Below are 22225 nucleotides of genomic sequence, written 5' to 3' on the forward strand. Positions count from 1 at the left end.
AGTGCGGAAGCGCATACTCCAGGATCGTGATATCCGTGCATTAATTCAAAGTGCAAGGCAAAACAGGCAAGTTGACTGCAAATTTCAACCTGGGGCGTGAGCAGCCAATTTCATCAAAAATGGTCCGCCTTCAAACTCCAAAGAGCGGGATACCATAGTCAGGTTGCAGTGCACAAACTGCTCATCACACCTGGCAATGCACGTTTGCGAATCCAGTGGTGCAAAGAGCACAGGCAATGGACTACCGAGCAGTGGAAAAATGTGATATGGTCAGATGAATCATCCTTCACCATGTTCTCGACAAATCGACGAGTGCACATGTGGCGCCAACCTAAAGAACTCTACAGCCCTGAGTCCTTGGTTCCAACAGTGAAGGGTTCTGGTGGTTCCGTAATGTTGTGGGGTGCATTTTCCTGGCATGGTTTGGGTGCACTCATTCCCTTTGAAGGCTAGGTCAATGCTAATTGCTACTTAATGATACTGACTGATTATCTTCACCCCATGCTGAAGCATTTCTTTCCTGCGGGGGGGGGGGGGGGGGGGGGGGGGGTCGGTCTTCCAGGATCCCCCCATCCACAGAGCACGTGTGGTAGCCCAATGGTTTGATAAGCATGACACTGATGTTATCCAAATGTCATGGCTTTCTCAGTCACCAGATTTGAACCCAATTGAGCATTTATGGGATATTCTGGAACGATGCCTGAGACTGTGTTTTCCACCTCCATCAACCAGGCATTAGTTGATTGACTTTCTCATGGAAGAATGGTGCTGCATCCCTCCTGCAGAATGCTAGAGACTGGTAGACTCTATGCCATGGCGCACACAAGCCGTACTGGCCGCACATGGTGGGCCAACGCCCTATTATGTGACTTTACATTGGTGTTTCCATTTTTTTGTCCACTACCTGTACATCAATAATATTTATGAGTTATGCAACCTGGCCATGAAAGTCATTCAGACTCTTTTCTTGGGTCATTTCTGATAAGGCTTTGTACTGATCACATTACCACATACAGCAGTTCTAATGTCTGCATGTTGCTGTGGTCTCCATTTCCAACTCAAGTCTTATTAGAACCATCTTACATAAAAACCATGGAGTTTGATGGGAATGAGGTTACAGGGGGGTCTGATTTGCAAATCATTTCATTGAAATACAAACACAACATTGACATTAACTACCCCCATCCTAATGAATGAAAAACAGAGATATTTTTCAGGATTCACATAGCCATACATGTCACTATAATCTGAGCTCTCAATGCATAGAAGCTGCTAAACTGGAAGACATGAATAATAATATATTTGTAAAGCTTTTTCTCTGTGTGTTTTTTCACAGAACCTTCTACCGTTTTGAGGCTGCCTGGGACAGCTCGATGCACAACTCCCTGCTTCTGAACCGTGTTACACCATATGGGGAGAAAATATACATGACCCTGTCAGCTTACCTAGAGGTGATTTCAAATTCAGAATACAAAACCAGACCTAATCTAAACGGAGGACCCTCAAAGGAGGCCTGGAAACATTCTAGGCCATCATCCTTATCCAGCAATGTGTCTGAAATATTAGTACTGAGGGCAAGGGCTTTCTAGGGGTGTAAACACTGCCCCTTGATGCATGTGATGTCAACTAAGATTTAAAAATAAATTTGGCAGTGCAGTGCTTCCTCACAGACCTGGTTGTAAGGCGTTTTGGTCATGGCTGCCATATGTTACTTATATGTTTGTAAATCCTTTGCGGGGACCCCGGCCCCATCGCTTTAGAAATGGCTAAGATCTCTTGCTCCATCTATAGTAATCCTACATAGCAGCTTACCTGGTATCCAGACCCTAGGTTGAAGAATGCTTTCAGTAGTTTGTTTTGATCTGACTTTGGTCCAATGTCCCATCTGTACTACCTGTACCTGCAATGATTCTGCAGTCAAATATCTAAAAAAGGACTCTCCTAAAACATGAAAATCTTTTTTAATTCAAGGGGTCAAATAGAAGTTAAAGATTTCAGAATTCTCTATCTTTCATGGCAGTTCTTGGCTGGACTGTTTGTTGAAGGTGATTCTTCATTGTATCTATCCTATTTCAAATGCCACCCACTGAAGATCCATTACACTGATGAAGGCACTATCCAAAGCGCTGGTCAACTTAAGTTTTGCATTAGTACAGTAACAGTGCTGCATCAGATAATGCATAACTTTCATTCCCACTATCAAGCCAATCTTGTTACCAACCACAGAGCTGGTGGGAAGTGCCCAGCGTTTGTGAACCAGTGGGGATTGAGCCTGATGAGGTGGACTACTCTCATCTGCTACTCCTAAACCCACAGGAGCTCAAAGCTCAATGCAGCACCATTACTGTAAGATTCACTGGGAACCATTTAAGACCCTTTTGTTTATTTAAGAAACAGAGAAAAAAAAGAAAATGTGTGCATTACTATCCAAAACCAATTTGAATGAAAGATAAATAATTTTATAGCATTAGCTAATTTCACCAGCTAAATGCTGTTCTATGAGTTATGCAAGACGATGCAGCATGGTCCCATGGAAATGTATAAAGAAGCAATGGTCAAGTTGGATTTCTCCAGTGAATGTGTAATAATTGGACTCTTTGTGTCCTTAGATGGAGAACTGTACTCAACCAACAGTGATTACCAAAGATTTCTGCATGGTGTTTTACTCCAGAGATGCCAAATTACCTGCCTCTAGATCCATCCGTAACCTCTTCGGCAGTGGAGGACTCAAGGCATTGGAGAGGTGAGTTTATCAAACAGCTCTAAACATCTTTGTTGTTACAGTTTGACATATTTGTGTGTGTGTGTGTGTGTGTGTGTATGTGTGTGTGTATGTGGGGGGGGGGTTCTGGAAAGATCATGATCTTCCACTCTAAACTAAAGTGTGATTTCCTGTCCACAGTAACCGTGTTACTGGTGTTTACGAGGTCAGCTTGTGTCATCTGGCAGATGCTGGAAGCCCAGGTACTTACTTACTTTACTGATGTTATTATCCGCTACAGGTCATGCACCTCACGGGCAGCAGAGAGAGACAGGTGACACCCCTACAGACATGTCACATTTTTACATATACTTTAAGAACCACTTCTAATGATATTTATAGACGCCTCAATATTTGTATGTATGTAATTGTGTACTGTGAATTGAGACAATCTGAGTCTGGGTGGAGGCTGTCTGTCTGTCTGATTGTCTTTATCTCACACTTACATGTCTTTATATATCTATAGGATCACGTGTCCTTTTTGTATTTAGAGCCGTGTCAGGAGTTGATAGCTTTGACATGGTTGTTCTCTCGTAGTCCTAGAATTCCCTTCATTTAGTACCATGCCCACAGCAGCATTTAAAAGTGGCTTACTGACTTTACATATAGTCTAGATGACAAAAAATGTCAGTTTATTTAACTATTTTTTTCTCAGAAATACATATTTTGTAGGTTTATGTGAAAATTATGTATTAGTTGTTGTTTAATTATTATTAGCTGCCTCGTCACTTTTGTCTTTTTCTATCAGGCATGCAGAGGAGGCGCAGAAGGGTCCTAGATACATCAGTGGCCTATGTACGAGGAGAAGAGAATCTGGCTGGATGGAGGCCTCGCAGTGACAGCCTCATTCTGGACCACCAATGGGAACTGGAGAAACTCAGCCTACTACAGGAAGTATGTGGCCTACTGTACAGCTTTCATAAAGTTTGAGCTTCACTCGGCAAAGCATTACTTAGTGCTTGAAACTTTAAACGCCAGTGTTAATTTCAATCGACCTAAAGCAATTCAGTCCAAAATATAACCTACAAATGCATGTAAGACACAACAAAAAACATTTATTCAGTTTATTATAACATGACTATCTCCTGCAGCACTCATTACATGTAAATAACTGACTTTGGGCTTGATTCAAGGACGAGTGGTAAAACTGGTGTTAAGACAGAAGAGGCAGAATTTTCAGAAGTTCGTAAATGAGAACGCCAGTGTTAATCAAGAAGTCGGTAGGCTGTGTTGCGTTGGTTTTGGCATTTTCAAGCAGTCTTTGTGCTTATTTCATTGTTAAATAACTGTTCTAATGTGATTTCCGAAATTTTGTTGATTTACCAAATAATGTTAATATCTTAACGAGCCGGGCTTCTTGTGACTATTTCTTTTGTTTACATGGGAATTTAAAAGCAAATCCGTGTTAATTGTCATAATTTGTGAGGAGTTAATTTGCACTTGGAAAAAGTGGGTTATAATTAATGAAAGAGTATACAACTCACCTTGAAACAGACATTTAACAGACCGTGTCTGTGACACTGATGATACAGAGAAATAGTGTACAGGACCAGATTTAATTTCTTACAGACTACCTAAATAATTCAATCAACAAAGACACATTGGAAATGTGGAAAAATGCGAAGTTATCAAATGTGCCCAGCCATTTAAAGTGGAGAGAAACAATTGGGGTGACCTTGACCCCCCACTGCTTCAACGGTTGTGCCTATTTGCTTGGTGCTGGCCAAGGTTGCCCAGATTGTTTCTTCTAACTTGTATCAAAAACACAAGCTAAGTTAGAAACAATTGGGTCAGCCTTGTCCAGCACCATGCAAATAGGCACAACCATCGAAGCAATGGGGGTCAAGGTTGCCCCAATTGTTTCTACTAAATTGGCTTGTGTTTTTGATGCAAGTTCGATGTCACTTATTTTTTTCACTTAATGGTTATGTACAGTGCCTATAGAAAGTCTACACCCCTTTGAACCTTTTTCACATTTTGTTGCATCAGTGCCTCAGAGTTTCATATATTTAAATGAGGATTTTTTTTTCCACTTATCTACACATCATACTCCACACTGATAAGGAGAAAAAACTTTTTATTGAGAAAAATATTATATATTAAAAATACAAAACTGAAAAATCATAATTGGATAAGTCTCCACCCCCTTGAGTTAATACTTTTTGGAAGCACCTTTGGCAGCAATTGCAGCTGTGAATCTCTTGGGATAGGTCTCTACCAACTTTGCACACCTAGATTTGGCAATATTTGACCACTCTTCTTTACAAAACTGTTTAAGCTCTGTCAAGTTCCTTGGGAAGTGTTGATGGACAGCAATCTTCAAGTCATGCTACAAATTTTCGATTGGATTTAGGTCGGGGCTCTGACTGGGCCAATCAAGGACATTTACCATTTTGTTACTTAGCCACTCCAGTGTAGCTTTGGCTGTGTGCTTTGGGTCGTTGTCATGCTGCAAGGTGAACTTCTGTCCCAGTTTCAGCTTTCTTGCAGAGGGCAGCAGGTTTTCCTCAAGGACTTCTCTGTACTTTGCTCCATTATTTTTCCCTTCTATCCTGACAAGTGCCCCAGTCCCTGCCGATGAGAAACATCCCCATAACATGATGCTGCCACCACCATGCTTCACAGTAGGGATGGTGTTCTTTGGGTGATGCTTTGTGTTGGGTTTGCGCCAAACATAACGCTTTGCATTTAGGCCAAAAAATTCCATTTCAAACCACAAAACTTTTTGCCACATGACTACAGAATCTCCTTAGTGTTTTTCTGCATACTTTGAATGGGATTCAAGGTGGGCTTTCTTGAGTAATGGCTTCCTTCTTGCCACCCTACCATACAGGCCAGATTTGTGGAGTACTTGGGATATTGTTGTCACATGCACACTTTGACCAGTCTTGGTCATAAAAGCCTATAGCTCTTGTAAAGTTGCCATTGGCCTCTTGGTAGCCTCTCTGATCAGTCTCTTTCTTGCTCGCTCACCCAGTTTGGAGGGGCAGCCTGCTGGTGCCACACACCTTCCATTTCTTAACAATTGTCTTGATCTTGCTCCAAGGGATATTTAAGGCCTTTGATATTTTTTTTATACCCATCCCCTGATCTGTGCCTTTCAACAACTTTGTCCCGGAGTTCTTTCGAAAGCACATTGGTGCTTATGGTTGAGTCTTTGCTTTGAAATGCACTACCCAGCAGAGGGAACCTACAACAACTGCTGAATTTATCCTGAAATCATGTGAATCACTACAATTTAACATCGGTGGAGGCCACTTAACTTGGCATGTGATTTTGAAGGCGATTGGTTACACCTGAGCTAATTTTGGATTGTTATTACAAAGGGGGTGGAAACAAAGCTATTTCATTTTTTATTTTTAATTAATTTTCTACAAATTTCTAGAATATTTTTTTTGCTTGGAAGTTGTGGGGGTAGGATGTGTAGATTAAAAAAAAACTATTTTAATGCATTTTAATTCCAGGTTATAAGGCAACAAAAGGTAAAAATTTTGAAAGGGGGTGTAGACTTTCTATAGGCACTGTATGTGTATGTATGTTGTTATATATATATATATATTATATATATATATATATATATATATATATATAATATATCATTATAATGGCTATATATTACCGACTTCATTTGAATGCAAAGTTATAGTCTTAGACTATTTTCATAGCATTCAAAGTTTCAAGATGCGATTTGTTAGTTAGTTTTTTAATATGTTTCAAACTTACCTATGCAAATGTGTGGTAAAACAAAGCATTGAAATGTCCAAGTCTTTATTGCTAGTTACTGATTTTTACTTTGGTACAAAAGTGTAAAAGCATAGCAATGGTCAGAAAGAAAATGTACATTTCCAAAATTTTTGAACATTCTCCTAATTTGTACTTGGTTACAAACTTACATATGCATATGAAATTGAATTACATGAGCATATTAATTGTAGAAATTATTCAGTTTTTTTGCCTCCTCATCTTGTGATTTGATCAACTTAGTCCAATGTAGTCCAATCTTAAAGCATTAAATCTGCTGATAAAAATGTACATGTCTTTTGCATTTATTAGCAGAGATGGAGTCTCTAGAGCCGGTATTGGTCTCAAGGCCAATCTCGAGGCCACATTTTAAGGTTTTGGTCTTGGTCTCGGTCTCTGGTCGTCTGGCCTTGGTCTGGGTCTCTGTCTCGGCACGTCAGGTTTGGGTCTGGATCTCGGTCTCGGCACGTCGGGTCTTGGTCTTGGTAGCAGGCAGCACGCAAATTGGTCTCATTCATAAACATTCTCCAGATTATTTTATTTCCTCGATTATCATATATCCCTTTTTAGCCTTCAAAATGCACTCACTTCTATATATTGACAGCTATTAAATACAAAATAATGTAGCCATTATACTTGAGTCTAGAGAGCAGCATTCAAAATTGCTAAATTTAACACATCAGACTTTGTGCTGCTACAACGTCTCTCAGCCTCTCCCATGAAGCAAACTTTCCTCCTGCCACCAAATAAATTTCCTGCAATATATTAGTTACTGTGAAAGGGGTGTGGGAAAACACAAGGCAGACACAAAGGTTAACGATGAAATGCCAGCACAGGCGCCCAGATTTATTAACCTACACTCAGCTGGCAGGGGCTTCTATGATAGTTCGGAGCACTCTACCAGCAATGGTATTGTGCCCCGTCTCCAGACAACACACACACACACAGGTGTGACAACAAAAACGAATAAGGAGAAGACGAAAGGAAAAAGGAAAAAAAAAGACTAAGGAAAAACTACAAATTAAAGGGTGCAGGTTTTTATTTTCAACCGCGGCTCATTGCTCCCTCTAGCGGTGGAAGCCCCGAGAATCAGGCACTGCTCTATACCCTCTCCTGTGTAATGTGAGACGGCTCAGTCCCGCTACGCTAACTATCTAAAATAGTTGAACTGAAAGAATCATTAGTGCGTGGCTTACTTGCACAATCAGTCCTGGATCTCACGCTGGAGCTGCCGCGCTGTCTCTCGACTCGCTGCTCTAGAGTTTCTCGTTTTCCCCTTTTTTAGGTCAGAATTCCGCCGGGAAGTCACGCTCGACCGTACTACCTGCATGAGCCAGAGAGGATACAAAACAGTGCCTTTTTTTTCAGTCATACACCCCGTATAGTCCCACCTCCCAGCCAATGAAAGAACATCAGCCAAATTCCTCACAGCTGATTCCTGTCAACCAAGCATTGCCTGACAGTGTGGGAACATATGGGTATCTGAACTCCCCACACTCAAGTATGCGCCCAACGGCCATTCCAGATCCCTCCCCCCTCACAGTTACTTTAACAAAATTGTGTCAGCAACACAAATGCAAGCATTGTAACAAAGGTGACAGCAGTGCAGGGAACTTCTTTTTCAAGGTAAGCCAATTTTTTTACATGTGTATAACTGTTCTATTGTAGCGAAACCATTTCCCTTTCAATTCGAATGACAACGATTACCAAATGGGAAGAGCCTCTCTGACAGTCAATCTCTGAGCAAATATACAAAAGCTGCCGATTTAATCAGCTACAGTGACCAAAAAAAAAAAAAAAAACAGCTCGGGCCTAGCACCCCTCTCAATCCTCAGGCTTTCCTAGCGCGGCTGCGCTTGCCCTCGGCGACCACGCTGGTTGAATCGGCTGCATACCTGCATACTCCTTCAACAGGAGGTCGCCAATCTTCAAAGGAAGAACACTGTATGCCTGGTAAGCCTAAGCGATGCCCTCAGTGGCTTTTACTCCAGGTATTTCCTGGTGCCCAAAAGGGACGGTGGTTTCAGACCAATTCTGGACCTCAGGGTCCTCAACTTGTTCCTCAAGCAGAGGAAGTTCAACATGTTGACAGCACAGCGTATCCTCCAGTCCGTCCAACCGGGTGACTGGTTCACATCGATCAACCTGCAAGACACGTATTTTCACATCCCGATCCGTCCCGCGCACAGAAAATATCTGCGCTTCGCCTTTCAAGGCAACGCGTAGGAATTCTGCTTGCTGCCATTTGGCCTCTCGCTGGCGCCACGCGCAGAGGAGCACATCAAACAGATCATAGATTATGTGGTGAAAGTGGGGCTCTCAATACATCAACAGAAGAGCAACTTCGTACGGTCTCAGTCCACAGTGTTCCTGGGAATCAAACTGAGCTCTGTGAGCATGCTTGCCTCACTGTCGGAAGACAGGATTCGGTCGTTGGAGACCACAGTCTCCCTATTCAGAGAGGACGCTCTCTTACAGGCCAAACTATATCAAAGGTTGTTGGGGCTGATGGCAGCCACCTCAAGAATCCTTCCACTAGGGCTGCTGAGAATGCGCCCGCTTCAAGCCTGGGTGAATACGCTCAAGGTGCACCCGGTCCGAGATCGGTACCGGCTGGTGCGAGTGTCCAGACAATGCCGGAAGACACTGGAGTGGTGGCTCCATCCCGGCAATCTGCGCCTCAGATCTCCCCTCAGCTCCCCTCACAGAAGGGAAGTGATCACTACAGACGCCTCCAGTCTGGGCTGGGGAGCGGTCTGGAATGGGAGAGAAATAAGAGGTCAGTGGAAGGGACATTGGCAGCAAGCGCACATAAATGCGCAAGAGCTGCAAGCAGTGAGTCTGGCGTTACTACGTTTTCACAAGCAATTAGTGCACAAGCATGTGCTGGTCCGGACAGACAACACCATAGTGGTAGCCTACATAAATCACCAAGGCGGCCTGCTCTCATCGGGCCTTCACCACGCAGTGCACAGACTCCTGTCCTGGATGCACAGAAACTTGCGTTCCATCAGGGCAGTTCACCTCCCTGGTGTGGAAAACAAGGCAGCAGACCTCCTGTCCAGGGGAGATCCAGACAGCTCGGAGTGAAGGCTGCATCCTCAGGTGGTGGAACAGATTTGGGAGAGGTTTCGACCGGCATGAGTCGACCTCTTCGCCACAGCCAAGTCCACTCATTGACCCCTATGGTTCTCTATGGAGAGAGACGGGGACCCCCTGGGAGTAGACGTGCTAGCTCACCCCTGGTCACAGAGGCTCTTGTATGCATTCCCTCTGCTACCATTACTACCCCTGACACTAGAGAGGATCAGGGTGGAGAGAGCACAGGTTCTGCTGGTTGCACCCAGATGACGGGACTCTGGTCTGGCCGTTGAACAGAGCCGTCTATTCAGACGAGGTTTGCCAGATGCAGTTGTAGAAACACTACAGTCTGCTAGGGCGCCGAGCACTAGAGCCCAGTACTCATATGAATAGAAAGTTTTCCAAGACTGGTACCTTGCCGAAGGTCACGTTCCGGTGACTTGCCCGATTGAGACGCTATTAACCTTCTTACAACACCTCTTTGACGCAGGAAAATCAGCGTCCACTTTGAAGGTATACCTGGCAGCAATATCATTGTGATATGACAAAATTGACTCTGTGTCCCCAGGGGCACATTTCCTGGCAGTGCAATTTCTTAAAGGGACTTGGAGGCTTTGTCCTCCCATGAAAAGTATGGTCCCCAAGTAGGATCTAGAACTGGTACTGCGGGCCCTTTTATGGGTCCCCTATTTGAGCCCATGGTGTTAGCAGAACTGCGCCCTGTTTCATTGAAAGTGCCATTTTTAATAGCCATTACATCTGCCAGACGAGTAAGTGAGCTTCATGCGCTGCCCATCAATGACACATGTATGGCTTTCACTGGAAGTGACTCGCAGGTAACATTAAGAACAAATCCGTCCTTTTTGCCAAAGGTGGTATCCTCATTCTATATTAACCAGTCAGTGGTTTTGGAAACTTTCAGACCACCCTTGCACGAGTCAGAGGAGGAACGTAGACAACGCACGCTATGCCCAGTTCGGGCTCTGTGCTGTTATTTGGATAGGACGGCGTCCTGGAGACAGTCCAACCAGCTGTTTGTCTGCTGTGGGTCCCGTTCTAGAGGTCAGGCTCTATTGAAGCAATGTCTAGTGCACTGGGTGACAGATATGATACGCTTGGCTTATGAACAGACAGACTCCCCGTTACCGGGGGACATTACGGCCCATTCTATCAGGGGTCAGGCAACTTCGTGGGCTTTCCTTCGTGGCGCTTCCTTAGATGAGTTATGCAATGCTGCTGCATGGACAGGTAGTCAGACATTTGTGCGTTTTTACTGCCTTGATGTGACAAACCGAACCAGACCCTCTCTGGGCTCTACAGTTTTGCAGGCGGCATTCCCTTAGGCGTCATGTGGCTCTGTTGCTATCGCCATGGGGCTGTACTGTCGGTAATCTGGAGCCACAACAGCTTTGATACAGCTTTCCCATTCGGTAATGGTTGTCATTCGTATTGAAAGGGAACGTTAGGTTATTACCATAACCCTGGTTCCCTTAAAGAGAATGACAACCATTACTCTTCGAGGTCATGTCCTCAGCTGACCTCGATTTCGAAAGAAAATGGCGATGTGCTATTGTGAGGACGTCCCTCTTCAGCAGGAGGTGGGCAGGACTTCCCCCTCACAGTAGGGCCCTGTTAGGGCAGCTTTTGTATATTTGCTCAGAGATTGACGGTCAGAGTGGCTCTTCCCATTCGGTAATAGTTGTCATTCTCTTTCAGGGAACCAGGGTTATGGTAATAACCTAACGTTACAGTTAGTGACAGGCTTGTGGTTTTTTGAATAAACGTCAGTTATTATTACAACCAAGGTCAGTGTGTTATGTTATATAAATCAAAGATCAATTTACACAAGGTGTAAAAAAAAAAAAGAAACGTGTAAAAATGTTGTACTATTACAAAGGAGCTACCATCACACTTTACATATGGAGCCCTGGAGATTCGGCCAACTTTTTTCTTTTTTTTTTAACACGTCTCCTGGACTCCATAACTTTACATCTCAATGGCAGCTTATACTTAATTCTATATCAGGCATTTTGCTTATAATAATAATAATCCGAAGATTTGCTGAGTTAATTTTATTTATTTCTAAAAGTTCGGAACATAATTTTAAGTTTGTTGCCAAAACAATTGATTGTTGTAATAAAATGTTAATTGTGAAGGTCATTAATGTTAATGCTCCAAATGGTTTTACTGACATGAGAATTATCAGTAAATACAGGACCACATTTGTTAAGATAATTCCATATTATTATTTTTTTTGTTTTCTAGGCATTTAAAGCAAAAACTTCCTTCTATTAATGCTGAGTTTGTGAAGTTCCTGACGCTAATTGCAGCTTCCGCTTCTAGTTCTCAGCCATCTGTTGCAGTAAATGTTTTTAATCACCTTTTGAGGGTGTGTATTCCTAAGTGAACTGATTGGAAAGTCAATAGAACAAAATTTTCAGTTGTTACATTTGTGTGTTTATTTTGTTTATTAAAAGAAAAATAACTTAAAAAATACATAGTTATCATCATTGTTGTTGTTCTTCTAGCAAAAATTAATTTAGTTTATAAGGTTGGTCACAACAAAAATATATTGGTCTTGGTCTCGGTCTCGGTACGTTTGGTCTTGGTCTTGGTCTCGGTGCGTTTGGTCTTGGTCTCGGTCTCGGTGCGTTTGGTCTTGGTCTCGGTCTCGGTACGTTTGGTCTTGGTCTCGGTCTCGGTACGTTTGGTCTTGGTCTCGGTCTCGGTACGTTTGGTCTTGGTCTCGGTCTCGGTCTCGGTATGCTTGGTCTTGGTCTTGGTCTCGGTCTTGGTCTCGGTCTTGGTCTCGGTCTTGGTCTTGGTCTTGGTCTCGGTACGTTTGGTCTCGGTCATTTGGTCTCGGTCTCGGTTTGGTCTTGGTCTTGGTCTCGGTCTTGGTTTGGTCTTGGTCTTGGTCTTGTTTGGTCTCGGTCTCGGTCTTGGTTTGGTCTTGGTCTCGGTGTTTGGTCTTGGTCTCGGTCTTGGTTTGGTCTTGGTCTTGGTCTGGGTGCGTTTGGTCTTGGTCTCGGTCTTGGTATGTTTGGTCTTGGTCTCGGTCTCGGTATGTTTGGTCTTGGTCTTGGTGGTCTTTGGTCTTCTCGGTCTCGGTACGTTTGGTCTTGGTCTCGGTTGGTCGTGGTCTTGGTCTCGGTCTTGGTTGGTCTTGGTCTTGGTCTCGGTCTCGGTTTGGTCTTGGTCTTGGTCTTGGTTTGGTTGGGTCTCGGTCTCGGTACGTTTGGTCTTGGTCTTGGTCTCGGTATGTTTGGTCTTGGTCTTGGTCTTGGTACGTTTGGTCTCGGTGGTCTTGGTCTTGGTCTCGGTCTCGGTTTGGTCTTGGTCTTGGTCTCGGTGGTTTGGTCTTGGTCTTGGTCTCGGTCTTGGTCTCGGTTTCGGGTCTTGGTCTTGGTCTCGTTTGGTCTTGGTCTCGGTCTTGGTCTCGGTATGTTTGGTCTTGGTCTTGGTCTTGGTCTCGGTACGTTTGGTCTTGGTCTCGGTATGTTTGGTCTTGGTCTTGGTCTTGGTCTTGGTCTCGGTCTCGGTATGTTGGTCTTGGTCTCGGTGTTTGGTCTTGGTCTTGGTCTTGGTCTTGGTATGTTTGGTCTTGGTCTTGGTCTCGGTCTCGGTACGTTTGGTCTTGGTTGGTCTCTCGGTCTCGGTACGTTTGGTCTTGGTCTCGGTCTCGGTCGTTTGGTCTTGGTCTTGGTCTCGGTACGTTTGGTCTTGGTCTTGGTCTCGGTCTCGGTACGTTTGGTCTTGGTCTCGGTCTTGGTCTTGGTCTTGGTCTTGGTCTCGGTTCGTTTGGTCTCGGTCGGTTGGTCTCGGTCTCGGTCTCGGTCTTGGTCTTGGTCTTGGTCTCGGTCTCGGTCTCGGTCTCGGTACGTTTGGTCTTGGTCTCGGTCTCGGTACGTTTGGTCTTGGTCTCGGTCTCGGTCGTTTGGTCTTGGTGGTCTTGGTCTTGGTTTGGTCTTGGTCTCGGTCTCGGTACGTTTGGTCTCGGTCTTGGGTCTTGGTCTTGGTCTCGGTCTCGGTCTTGGTCTCGGTCTCGGTACGTTTGGTCTTGGTCTCGGTCTCGGTCTCGGTCTTGGTCTCGGTCTCGGTCTTGGTTTGGTCTTGGTCTCGGTCTCGGTCTCGGTCTCGGTACGTTTGGTCTCGGTCTCGGTACGTTTGGTCTTGGTCTCGGTCTCGGTCTCTGTATGTTTGGTCTTGGTCTTGGTCTCGGTCTCGGTATGTTTTGGTCTTGGTCTTGGTCGGTACGTTTGGTCTCGGTACGTTTGGTCTTGGTCTCGGTATGTTTGGTCTTGGTCTCGGTCTCGGTCTCGGTACGTTTGGTCTTGGTCTCGGTCTCGGTCTCGGTCTCAGTCTCGGTCTCGATACGTTTGGTCTCGGTCTCGGTACGTTTGGTCTAGGTCTTGGTCTTGGTACATTTGGTCTTGACTACATCACTGTTTATTGGTCATTGTTTGATTTCAATAAGTGTGTAATTTGCCCTTTGTAGTGCCAGGAACTGAGAGGACACACACGTAGTGTCCTGAAGCAACATCTCCTAGAATCCTGCATCAGGTCGGGTCAAAAAAAAAGGAATCACCTAAAATGTTTTCTGTCCTTTTAGCGTACTCGTCTGTAACCCTTTCCCAAATAACCTATTAGAAGGTAAATGTACCGGTTTTTCCTGCACTAAAGTAGGTGGCGATTAGGAAGGAGTCAGCTGACTAAGCAATGTTGTTATTGCTTGTTTGCTACGTAGCAAGATCTTTTTTATCATGTCTTCTCAGTGATATTAAAAATGCCTGTGAACAAGGTGAAACAAAAGATAGCGCCAGGTTTATATCATGTAGTGGATAATAGTTTGAGAGGTAAATCAGAAGTGTGTAATTATTTTAGAATCACAGCAAATGAAAATAATGTTTTTGTGAACGACAGCCACAAGTGTAGCTCCCTTTCAACCGGTGGCATGAAAGGAATGTACAAGTATTTTATAGTAAAATAAGTAGAGATAGTTAACATGTTACAATGTTAAAATAGATGGAGACCACTAGAGAAAGCTACTATGCTGTATAATAGCCTGTATAAACTCAATCTGTGGAGAATGGTAGAGATGTCTATATGTGAATGTGAGAGTGTGAGAGAGTCAGTCGGTGCAGGCAGTAGGTAAAGGACAAACACTTGTGGCTTTGTGTCGGATTGCAGGTCATATTAAAGTGGGTCGGGTCGCGGGTACGAAGATGTTGTTGCAGCGGGTTGCGGGTTTGGGTCGGGTCCTGTAATAGTGGGTCGTAAAAAATTGGACTCACGCAGGACTCTAATATCTCCTTCTTGTGTATAATAATGGAAGATGATTTGTAATTGCAGTTGTCCACATTAATTCTACTTTTTGCACAGCAGTAAACTTCACATCTTGTCACTTTGTAATATTCCTGTTTGGTGTGGTTTGCCATAGCATATGTTGAACTGCAGTAATTCTTCCTGCTGACTGAAGGGCATTGCATTTTAAGTAGTGTAGATTTGTGCTCCATATTAATTAGTTGTTCCAGACACATGGAATGTGTACCATCAGGTACATGCAGAGAGTGCACATACCCCACCTCTTGATTTGATGTGCGGCACCACATAAATATAAAAATAAAATTTATTTATTTTTATTTATTTATTTATTTATTTATTTTAAGTTTACAATTTCACAGGGCACCTACGAGAGCTTGAGAGTAAAGAAAGGCATTGAGGGGCAGTGAGCTTGAACCATGTGTGCTTGAGTGACAATAATGTTAGAACATAGGACAGGCTAGACAGATCCCTGTACTCAAAGAACCAGTTCAGGCAGTATCCTCTGGCTGCTGGGTGGCATGGAGAGTTAGGGAAAGTGTCTTGGATCTGTGTAAGAGAGACGAAGTGAAAACCCCACCCCCGCCTGCGTGGGGCCCAACTCGATGGGTGGGGGACTCGGTCTGCCTTAGAGGGGCAAGAAAGGTGCTCGGACCTAGAAGAGAAATTAGGGAATGTGAAAGCAAGTTGTGGTATCATGAGGCTAGCGCATAATCTACGAAAGTATAAATGTGGCTGGGGTCCCCTCTGACCAGCGAGTCTCAATACCCCCCAGAGGGATCCCTGTGCAGACAGAGCAGTATTAGAAAAGGAGCTGAGGAGGAGGACAAAAAACAAACACAAGTCAAAGAGAGGAAGTAGTGCTTGGTTAATATAGGAAAAAGGGGGAGATTGACAGCCAGAACTCCCGGTGCTGCCCTGGCCACACCCCTTGACTGACATATCAAGCACTGCGCGAGTCTATTTAGAGATGACTGGAAATGAGCTATTAATTGTCATTAAACTCGGATGTCCTGTAATATACATATAAAAGTATAAATGTGCCTGGGGTCTGCAAAAGTCTTCAAAAATACAGAAGAGAAAGGAGGAGGACATTTCTACCTTACTTTTGTGACTTATTTCTCTTACTGTATGACAGGTTGTGGCAAAGTGGTTGATTGTGTACAGGTGCAGAAATGATGCAGTGCGCGAAAGAAGCAGACAGAGATAATTATAATCCGGTTTGGAAGTGTTTTTTATTTTATGATTCCAAACCAAACAATAATTCCCGGCAGTACACACCAATATGTACAGCACGGGGTCTATAACAAGAACATACAGTCCCAAATAATAAACGATATCCATTCCACAATAATGCAGACACGGTCACCAGTCCTGGGTGCGGGCAGTAGTGCTCAAACAATATATATAGATGGCTTACAGTATTTTATTTCTTTTTAACCAAAAAAAGATTTCAGAATGCACTAATAGAGTTGCATATAGAATGTTGTGGCAAAATATCCCCCCGAATGAGGGTAAATGACTAGTGGGGTTTAATTTGTTTTGTTTTTTTAATCCGTGCCATCCCATTTTTGCCAACCTGCCAGATAATAAGTCAGCATTATATACGTGAAGTGTTCTAAATAAATGTACATTCTGCATGACAAAATGCACAATTTTAAATGAAGTTTAGATATTATACACAAAATAGATATTCCCATTATTTTTTATTTCCATTTGGCTGCTGCTCGCTAGTGTGAGAGTTGCCTCCCCGTACGCTAGTAGATTCCATAACAGCAAAGTATGCTTCTGTTCATCTTTCTTGATCTCATTAACATGCATTTTGATTAATGAGTTTCCCTTATCAAGCCGTTGAGACAGGAAGTGATATATGTGACCTGCGACAGTTAGCTTTTTAACGAGAAATGCGTTAATTAATGACTTCATACCCTCAATTTCAAAGCATTAACGGATTGATTTAATTAACACATTTCATTTGAAAATCACTTGCTACTAAAGCTCTCATTACTATACTACGAGTTTGATACAATAACACTGTTTTGAAAACCCTGCCCAAGGTGTGTTATTTTCACTCCTCCAGACACTGCGCCTTGCTTCTAATGTAATTCATGAATGTTCTCATGGAGTTTTTCCATGGTGTTCGATCAGCTCTCATCAATAATCTACATTAATACCACCCTTTTTACCATGATAGTGTGATGCTTACCTTATTATCTCCTTCAAATAAATTGCCATGCGTAATACCTCCAGTACAGCTGGCTGTAGGCACATTGGGATAACATAGCTTGTATTTAAAAAGCCTTTGCTTCAACTAAAATGGCTCAACAAGGGAGCACATTTTAAAATTAATATTCTAATGTAAATGTTTTTGTTACATGAGTTAGTTAGAGTCCTTTCAATTTGTATTTCTGTTACATTTAAGCAACAGTAATATGAAATGTATTACTGCTGTGCATGATTTTCTGTGAATAATCATTTTAGTGAGATTAAAAATGTTTGGGTTTTTTTGCCTTACGGGTTGAAGCATGGAGGAAATGTACATCTGAGATATCAGCATTCAAGCAATCCCTGGTTTAATTTCACACTACAATTAATATTTTTTAGTCATACTACCTGTATATTAAAACAGAGACATTTTTATATAACTATTTCCATGCCTTCCTGCAGAAGTATTGTCATTGATGTCATTTTTGTCACGGTTCATGCTATTTAACTTTTGGTTGTGAAAAAGGATCCTTTTCTGTTGTAATTCCTCCATAAAACACAACTAATCAATTCTCCATAAAACATCTTATTTTAGCAAAGTAAAATCAAGTCAAAAATACAATAAGTGCACATTTTGTTGCTTAACCAACCACAATGTATGGTTTTCTACAACAAAAAAAAATAACAATGCTGCCTCTGTGTGCTCCTCCTGAACAGGTTGAGAAGACCCGGCACTACCTGCTGCTGCGGGAGAAGCTGGAGACGCTGCTGCTGTGCAGCCAGGACTCCCTCCTGGCCTGCGAGTATGCCACCGAGCCTCACAGCATCTCCTTCCTCACAGACACTAGCCCCCAGGGCCCAAGTGGTGCTCCTGACAGCCCCAGTGAGAGACAGAAAGAGCTGGCCATCAAGGTAGGGAGTGCAACATTTAACCTCTGTTAAAACTGCAATCACTGCTAAAGATATAATAGCCCTCTTTTAATTTCTAGAGTTATAATGAAAGCGAAATTTAATGTCACAAAATCAGCAATTTATGGTGGCTTCCTATGTCTTTACAGTGCCTATAGGAAGTATTCACCCCCCTTGGACGTTTTCACAGTTTGTGAAACCTTGATGCATTTAAATGGGATTTTTTTCCTTTGATTTACACAACCTACTTAACACTTTCAATATGTGAAAAAATTGGGGGGGGGGTGAAAAAACAAATCAATTAAAAATAAACCTGAAGTGTCTTCATTACATAAGTCTTCAAAGGTCCCAGAGTTGGGTAGTGCATTCAAGCAAAGATATTACCATGAAGACCAAGGAGCTTTCAAAACAACTCAGGGATAAAGTTGTGGAAAGGCACAGATCAGGGGAGGGGTATAAAAAGATTTCAGAGGCATTGAATATCCCTTGGAGCACAGTCAAGTCAATCATTAAGAAGTGGAAGGTATAGGGCACCACCCAGAATCTGCTTAGAGCAGGCCGTCCTCCCAAATTGAGCAGCAAGAAGGGCATTGAAGGGCATTGCTCAGAGAAGCCACCAAGAGGCCAATGACAACTCTGAAAGACCTACAACGTTCCATGGCTGAGCTGGATGAAACTGTCCATGTGTCATCAATGTCTGTGGTACTCCACAAATTGGGCCTGTATGGAAGAGGCCATTTCTGACAAAAGCCCATGTAAAATCCTGCTTGGAATTTGCAAAAAAGGCATGTGGGAGAGAAAAAATGTGGCAAAATATTCTGTGGTCCGATGAAATAAAAATTGAACTATTTGGCCTAAATGCAAAGCGTTATGTCTGGCGCAAACCCAACAACACATCACCCAGGTAACACCATCCCTACTCTGAAGCATGGTAGGGGCAGCATTATGCTATGCAGATGCTTTTCATCGGCAGGGTCTGGGAAGCTTGTCAGGACAGAGGAAAAATGGATGGAGCTAAATACAGGCAAATCCTTGAGGAAAACCTGCTTCATTCTGCAAAAGACCTAAGACTGGGACAGAGATTCACCTTTCAGCAGGACAATGACCCCAAGCTCACACATAAATCGACATTGCATGGTCCAGATGTGCAAACCTGGTAGAGACTTACCCCAAAAGACTCACAGCAGTAATTGCTGCCAAAGGTGGTTCTACCAAGTATTGACTCAGGGGGTGAATACTTATCTAACCAAGACATTTCAGTTTTTTTTTTTTCATTAACTCTTCTTTCACAATAAAAATTCTCTTGCCTCTTCAAAGTGTTGAGTAGGTTGTGTAAATCAAAGGAAAAAAAATCCCATTTAAATGCATCAAAATTTCAGGTTGTAACACAACAAACTGTGAAAACATCCAAGGGGGGTGAATACTTACTATAGGCACTGTATATACTAAAAACTGTAGCATGTTACTTCCCTACATATGATTCTAGTGATTAGATTGTGTGAAGCTGTAGACTGGGTCTGGTAGACAAAAAATGTGCTGCACAGTTAGATTAGTTTGCTAGTGACTGGAATAATACTTACACCAACACTACAGCAAGGTTTTACTGGTACACTGTTGCATATTAGAAGTATGCGCCATGTAGAGAAGGTAACGTAAAGTAATGAAAGATCATTTTGAGAATGAGTGTGAGTGTTTGCTGATCAGTTTTGTATTTGTTTCCCCAGTGCCTGCGGCTCCTCACTCACACATTCAACAGGGAATACAGTCACGTGTGTGTCAGCGCCAGTGAGAGCAAGGTAGGAGAGTCCCTGATATGGCATATTGTCTTTTTCTACAACCTCAACATAAGTGCAGGCAGCATGCTCAGCGAATGTATTCATTAGTGATTCATTTAAATCTCAGGTAAGACTTTCAGTTATGAATAAATCAGTAACAAGGGAAAATTAAAAAGCAAGTACAGGCATGTGTTCATCGAATATAAAAATGATTAGAAGCTCTTTATCATTGTCTTCTTGTGGTATAATGTCAGGATTCTATTTATGTGGAGGTTTTATTTAGCCTGAATGGCAGGTGTCAAATGTTGAAGGTTTCTGTGTTTTATTTGTCACAATATGTAGCATATGTCTGTGGGCTTGATCACTCTTTCAATTTCAGGAACACCTGGGGGACTGTCTTGTAGTGGATCACACAACATTGTCACATCAATACATATTCTTTCATATACTGCAAACTATGGGGTATACTTGCATTCTCATTCTTTTGGCCCAGTCATACACTTTCAGATGTCAGATTGGAAACCCATATGGGGAATGTAGATGTCTGAGAGCACATATAGCTAACTTACACATCTAAGAACACTGCACTCAATGGCACCTTGCTCAATCAGAAGTATAGAGGCCTTGTATAAATGTAGACACCTTTTGAAAATCTGGCCAGTGCTACATGGTGTTTGTGGCTCTTCCTCCCAGCTGTCTGAGATGTCGGTCACCCTGATGAGGGATTCGTCGGCCTCGATGCTGAGCAGCACGCTGACCCCCTCCTCGACCTGCCCTTCACTGGTGGAGGGGCGCTACGACAACTCTGAGCTCAGGTCAGTGACAGTATGGAACTGCATTGTACACTCTAAGGTGCAGGGCCATAATAATAGATCAAATTTCCATTTTTTATGATTTATTATTTAAAAGGATAAATAATTCCATCTATTTCCATCAGTTGTTATCAATGTTAGGATATTTAGGAAAGTGATCCCGGATGTAGCACCCAGTAATGGAAATAATTGTATTGTAAAATAGTTGGTGTGCAATATTAGCCACATGGTCTATCTGGTCATCTTTACTAATAAGTTAAAAAGGCCCACTGGAGTTTATGAAACATTTAGGAATCTATTAGGGAAAAAAACATGTAAGCATCTCATCTTGATGTCTGCTACAGCTCCCCATAAGAGAGACAAGCTGTGAAAGTAATCAGACCAAGTATACATCCAACTAGAAAGAACCAATACAACAAAACCTCTTCATCTGTCTCTGTCTTCCTGAGTAGATGTCATGATCTTCACTGGCACCCGGGCAGTTTGGTGTATAAGTTGCAGCTCTTGGTGTACGTCACAACTGAGCACAACTCAACTCATATTCATTTGAGGCTCGTAAACAAGATAGCACTCGTATAGGGTCTGGATATGATCCTGGGCCACCTCTAGTTATTGGGTTACAAAACCAGTTGTAGATTTACAAAGGTGTAGCACATTACTCCTTGTGTAACACAAGCAGTGTGAATTATCTAAAGGACCATCAGATTGTCCTGATTGTGCCTACTGAAGGTCGTTTTGTTTTACAGAACCCCAGAGCCATGCTCCAGAGCTGTCAGTCCAGATCCCGACACTGTTCCAGATGGAGAGATGAAGTCTCCTAGTGGAGCGCAGGAGCTCAAGAGGAGAGTGCGAGCCTTTGTTCCTGATATCCAGGAGATCCGTGTCAGGTGAGTGGGTGGGCCCTTCCTGAAACAGACCTCAGTATGCGTCAGCATCATTGCTACTTTTTATGAGAAAGTAGATTCAGATTTTCATTCGGTTGGGCAGGCATGAAACCTTTAAAAATAATAATTTTGAATAAAAATTCACACCAAACAAGGGGAGTAGGTTTACTTGACATAGTGGTCTCCTCTTGATTGAATGGGTATTCTACTTTTTTTTTTACCCCCAAAAAATGCAGTGTTAAAGCCAAGCAAACTTGAATTTAATTGCAGGGGAACTCCTCTTGCAAGGACATTGTTAAAAACTACACAAGACCACCTGAACAAGCCCACACACCCAACAGCAAATCATCTCAAAGACATGGACATACAGTGCCTATAGAAAGTCTACACCCCCTTGAACTTTTTTCCCATTTTGTTGTGTCAGTGCCTCAGAGTTTAGTGCATTTAAATGAGGATTTTTTCGACTTATCTACACACCATACTCCACACTGTTAAGGGGAAAAAAGTTTTTTTTGAGAAAAAAATTATATTTTACAAATACAAAACTGAAAGATAATAAGTCTGGATAAGTCTCCACCCCCCTGAGTTAATACTTGATGGAAGCACCTTTGGCAGAAATTACAGCTGTGGGTCTGTTGGGATAGGTCTCTACCAGCTTTGCACACCTAGATTTGGCAATATTTGACCATTCTTCTTTACAAAACTGTGAAAGCTCTGGCAAGTTCCTTGGGGAGC

At 42.8% G+C, this 22225-nt stretch overlaps 1 protein-coding gene across 28 annotated transcripts in view; it reads left to right on the top strand.

Moving 5' to 3' along the window:
- LOC121326822 (kinesin-like protein KIF1A) overlaps positions 1 to 22225 on the top strand; it is a 160454-nt gene that overhangs the window by 121528 nt on the left and 16701 nt on the right. For all 28 annotated transcript variants that reach the window (XM_041270347.1, XM_041270351.1, XM_041270353.1 and 25 more), the window contains 8 exons: positions 1337 to 1451; positions 2610 to 2743; positions 2903 to 2964; positions 3510 to 3655; positions 17828 to 18022; positions 19744 to 19815; positions 20488 to 20609; positions 21353 to 21493. In XM_041270347.1, coding sequence (XP_041126281.1) covers positions 1337 to 1451; positions 2610 to 2743; positions 2903 to 2964; positions 3510 to 3655; positions 17828 to 18022; positions 19744 to 19815; positions 20488 to 20609; positions 21353 to 21493 — 987 coding nt within the window. The remainder of the gene's footprint in view (positions 1 to 1336; positions 1452 to 2609; positions 2744 to 2902; positions 2965 to 3509; positions 3656 to 17827; positions 18023 to 19743; positions 19816 to 20487; positions 20610 to 21352; positions 21494 to 22225) is intronic.

Source organism: Polyodon spathula, chromosome 14, assembly GCF_017654505.1.
Source record: "Polyodon spathula isolate WHYD16114869_AA chromosome 14, ASM1765450v1, whole genome shotgun sequence".
NCBI lineage: Eukaryota > Metazoa > Chordata > Actinopteri > Acipenseriformes > Polyodontidae > Polyodon > Polyodon spathula.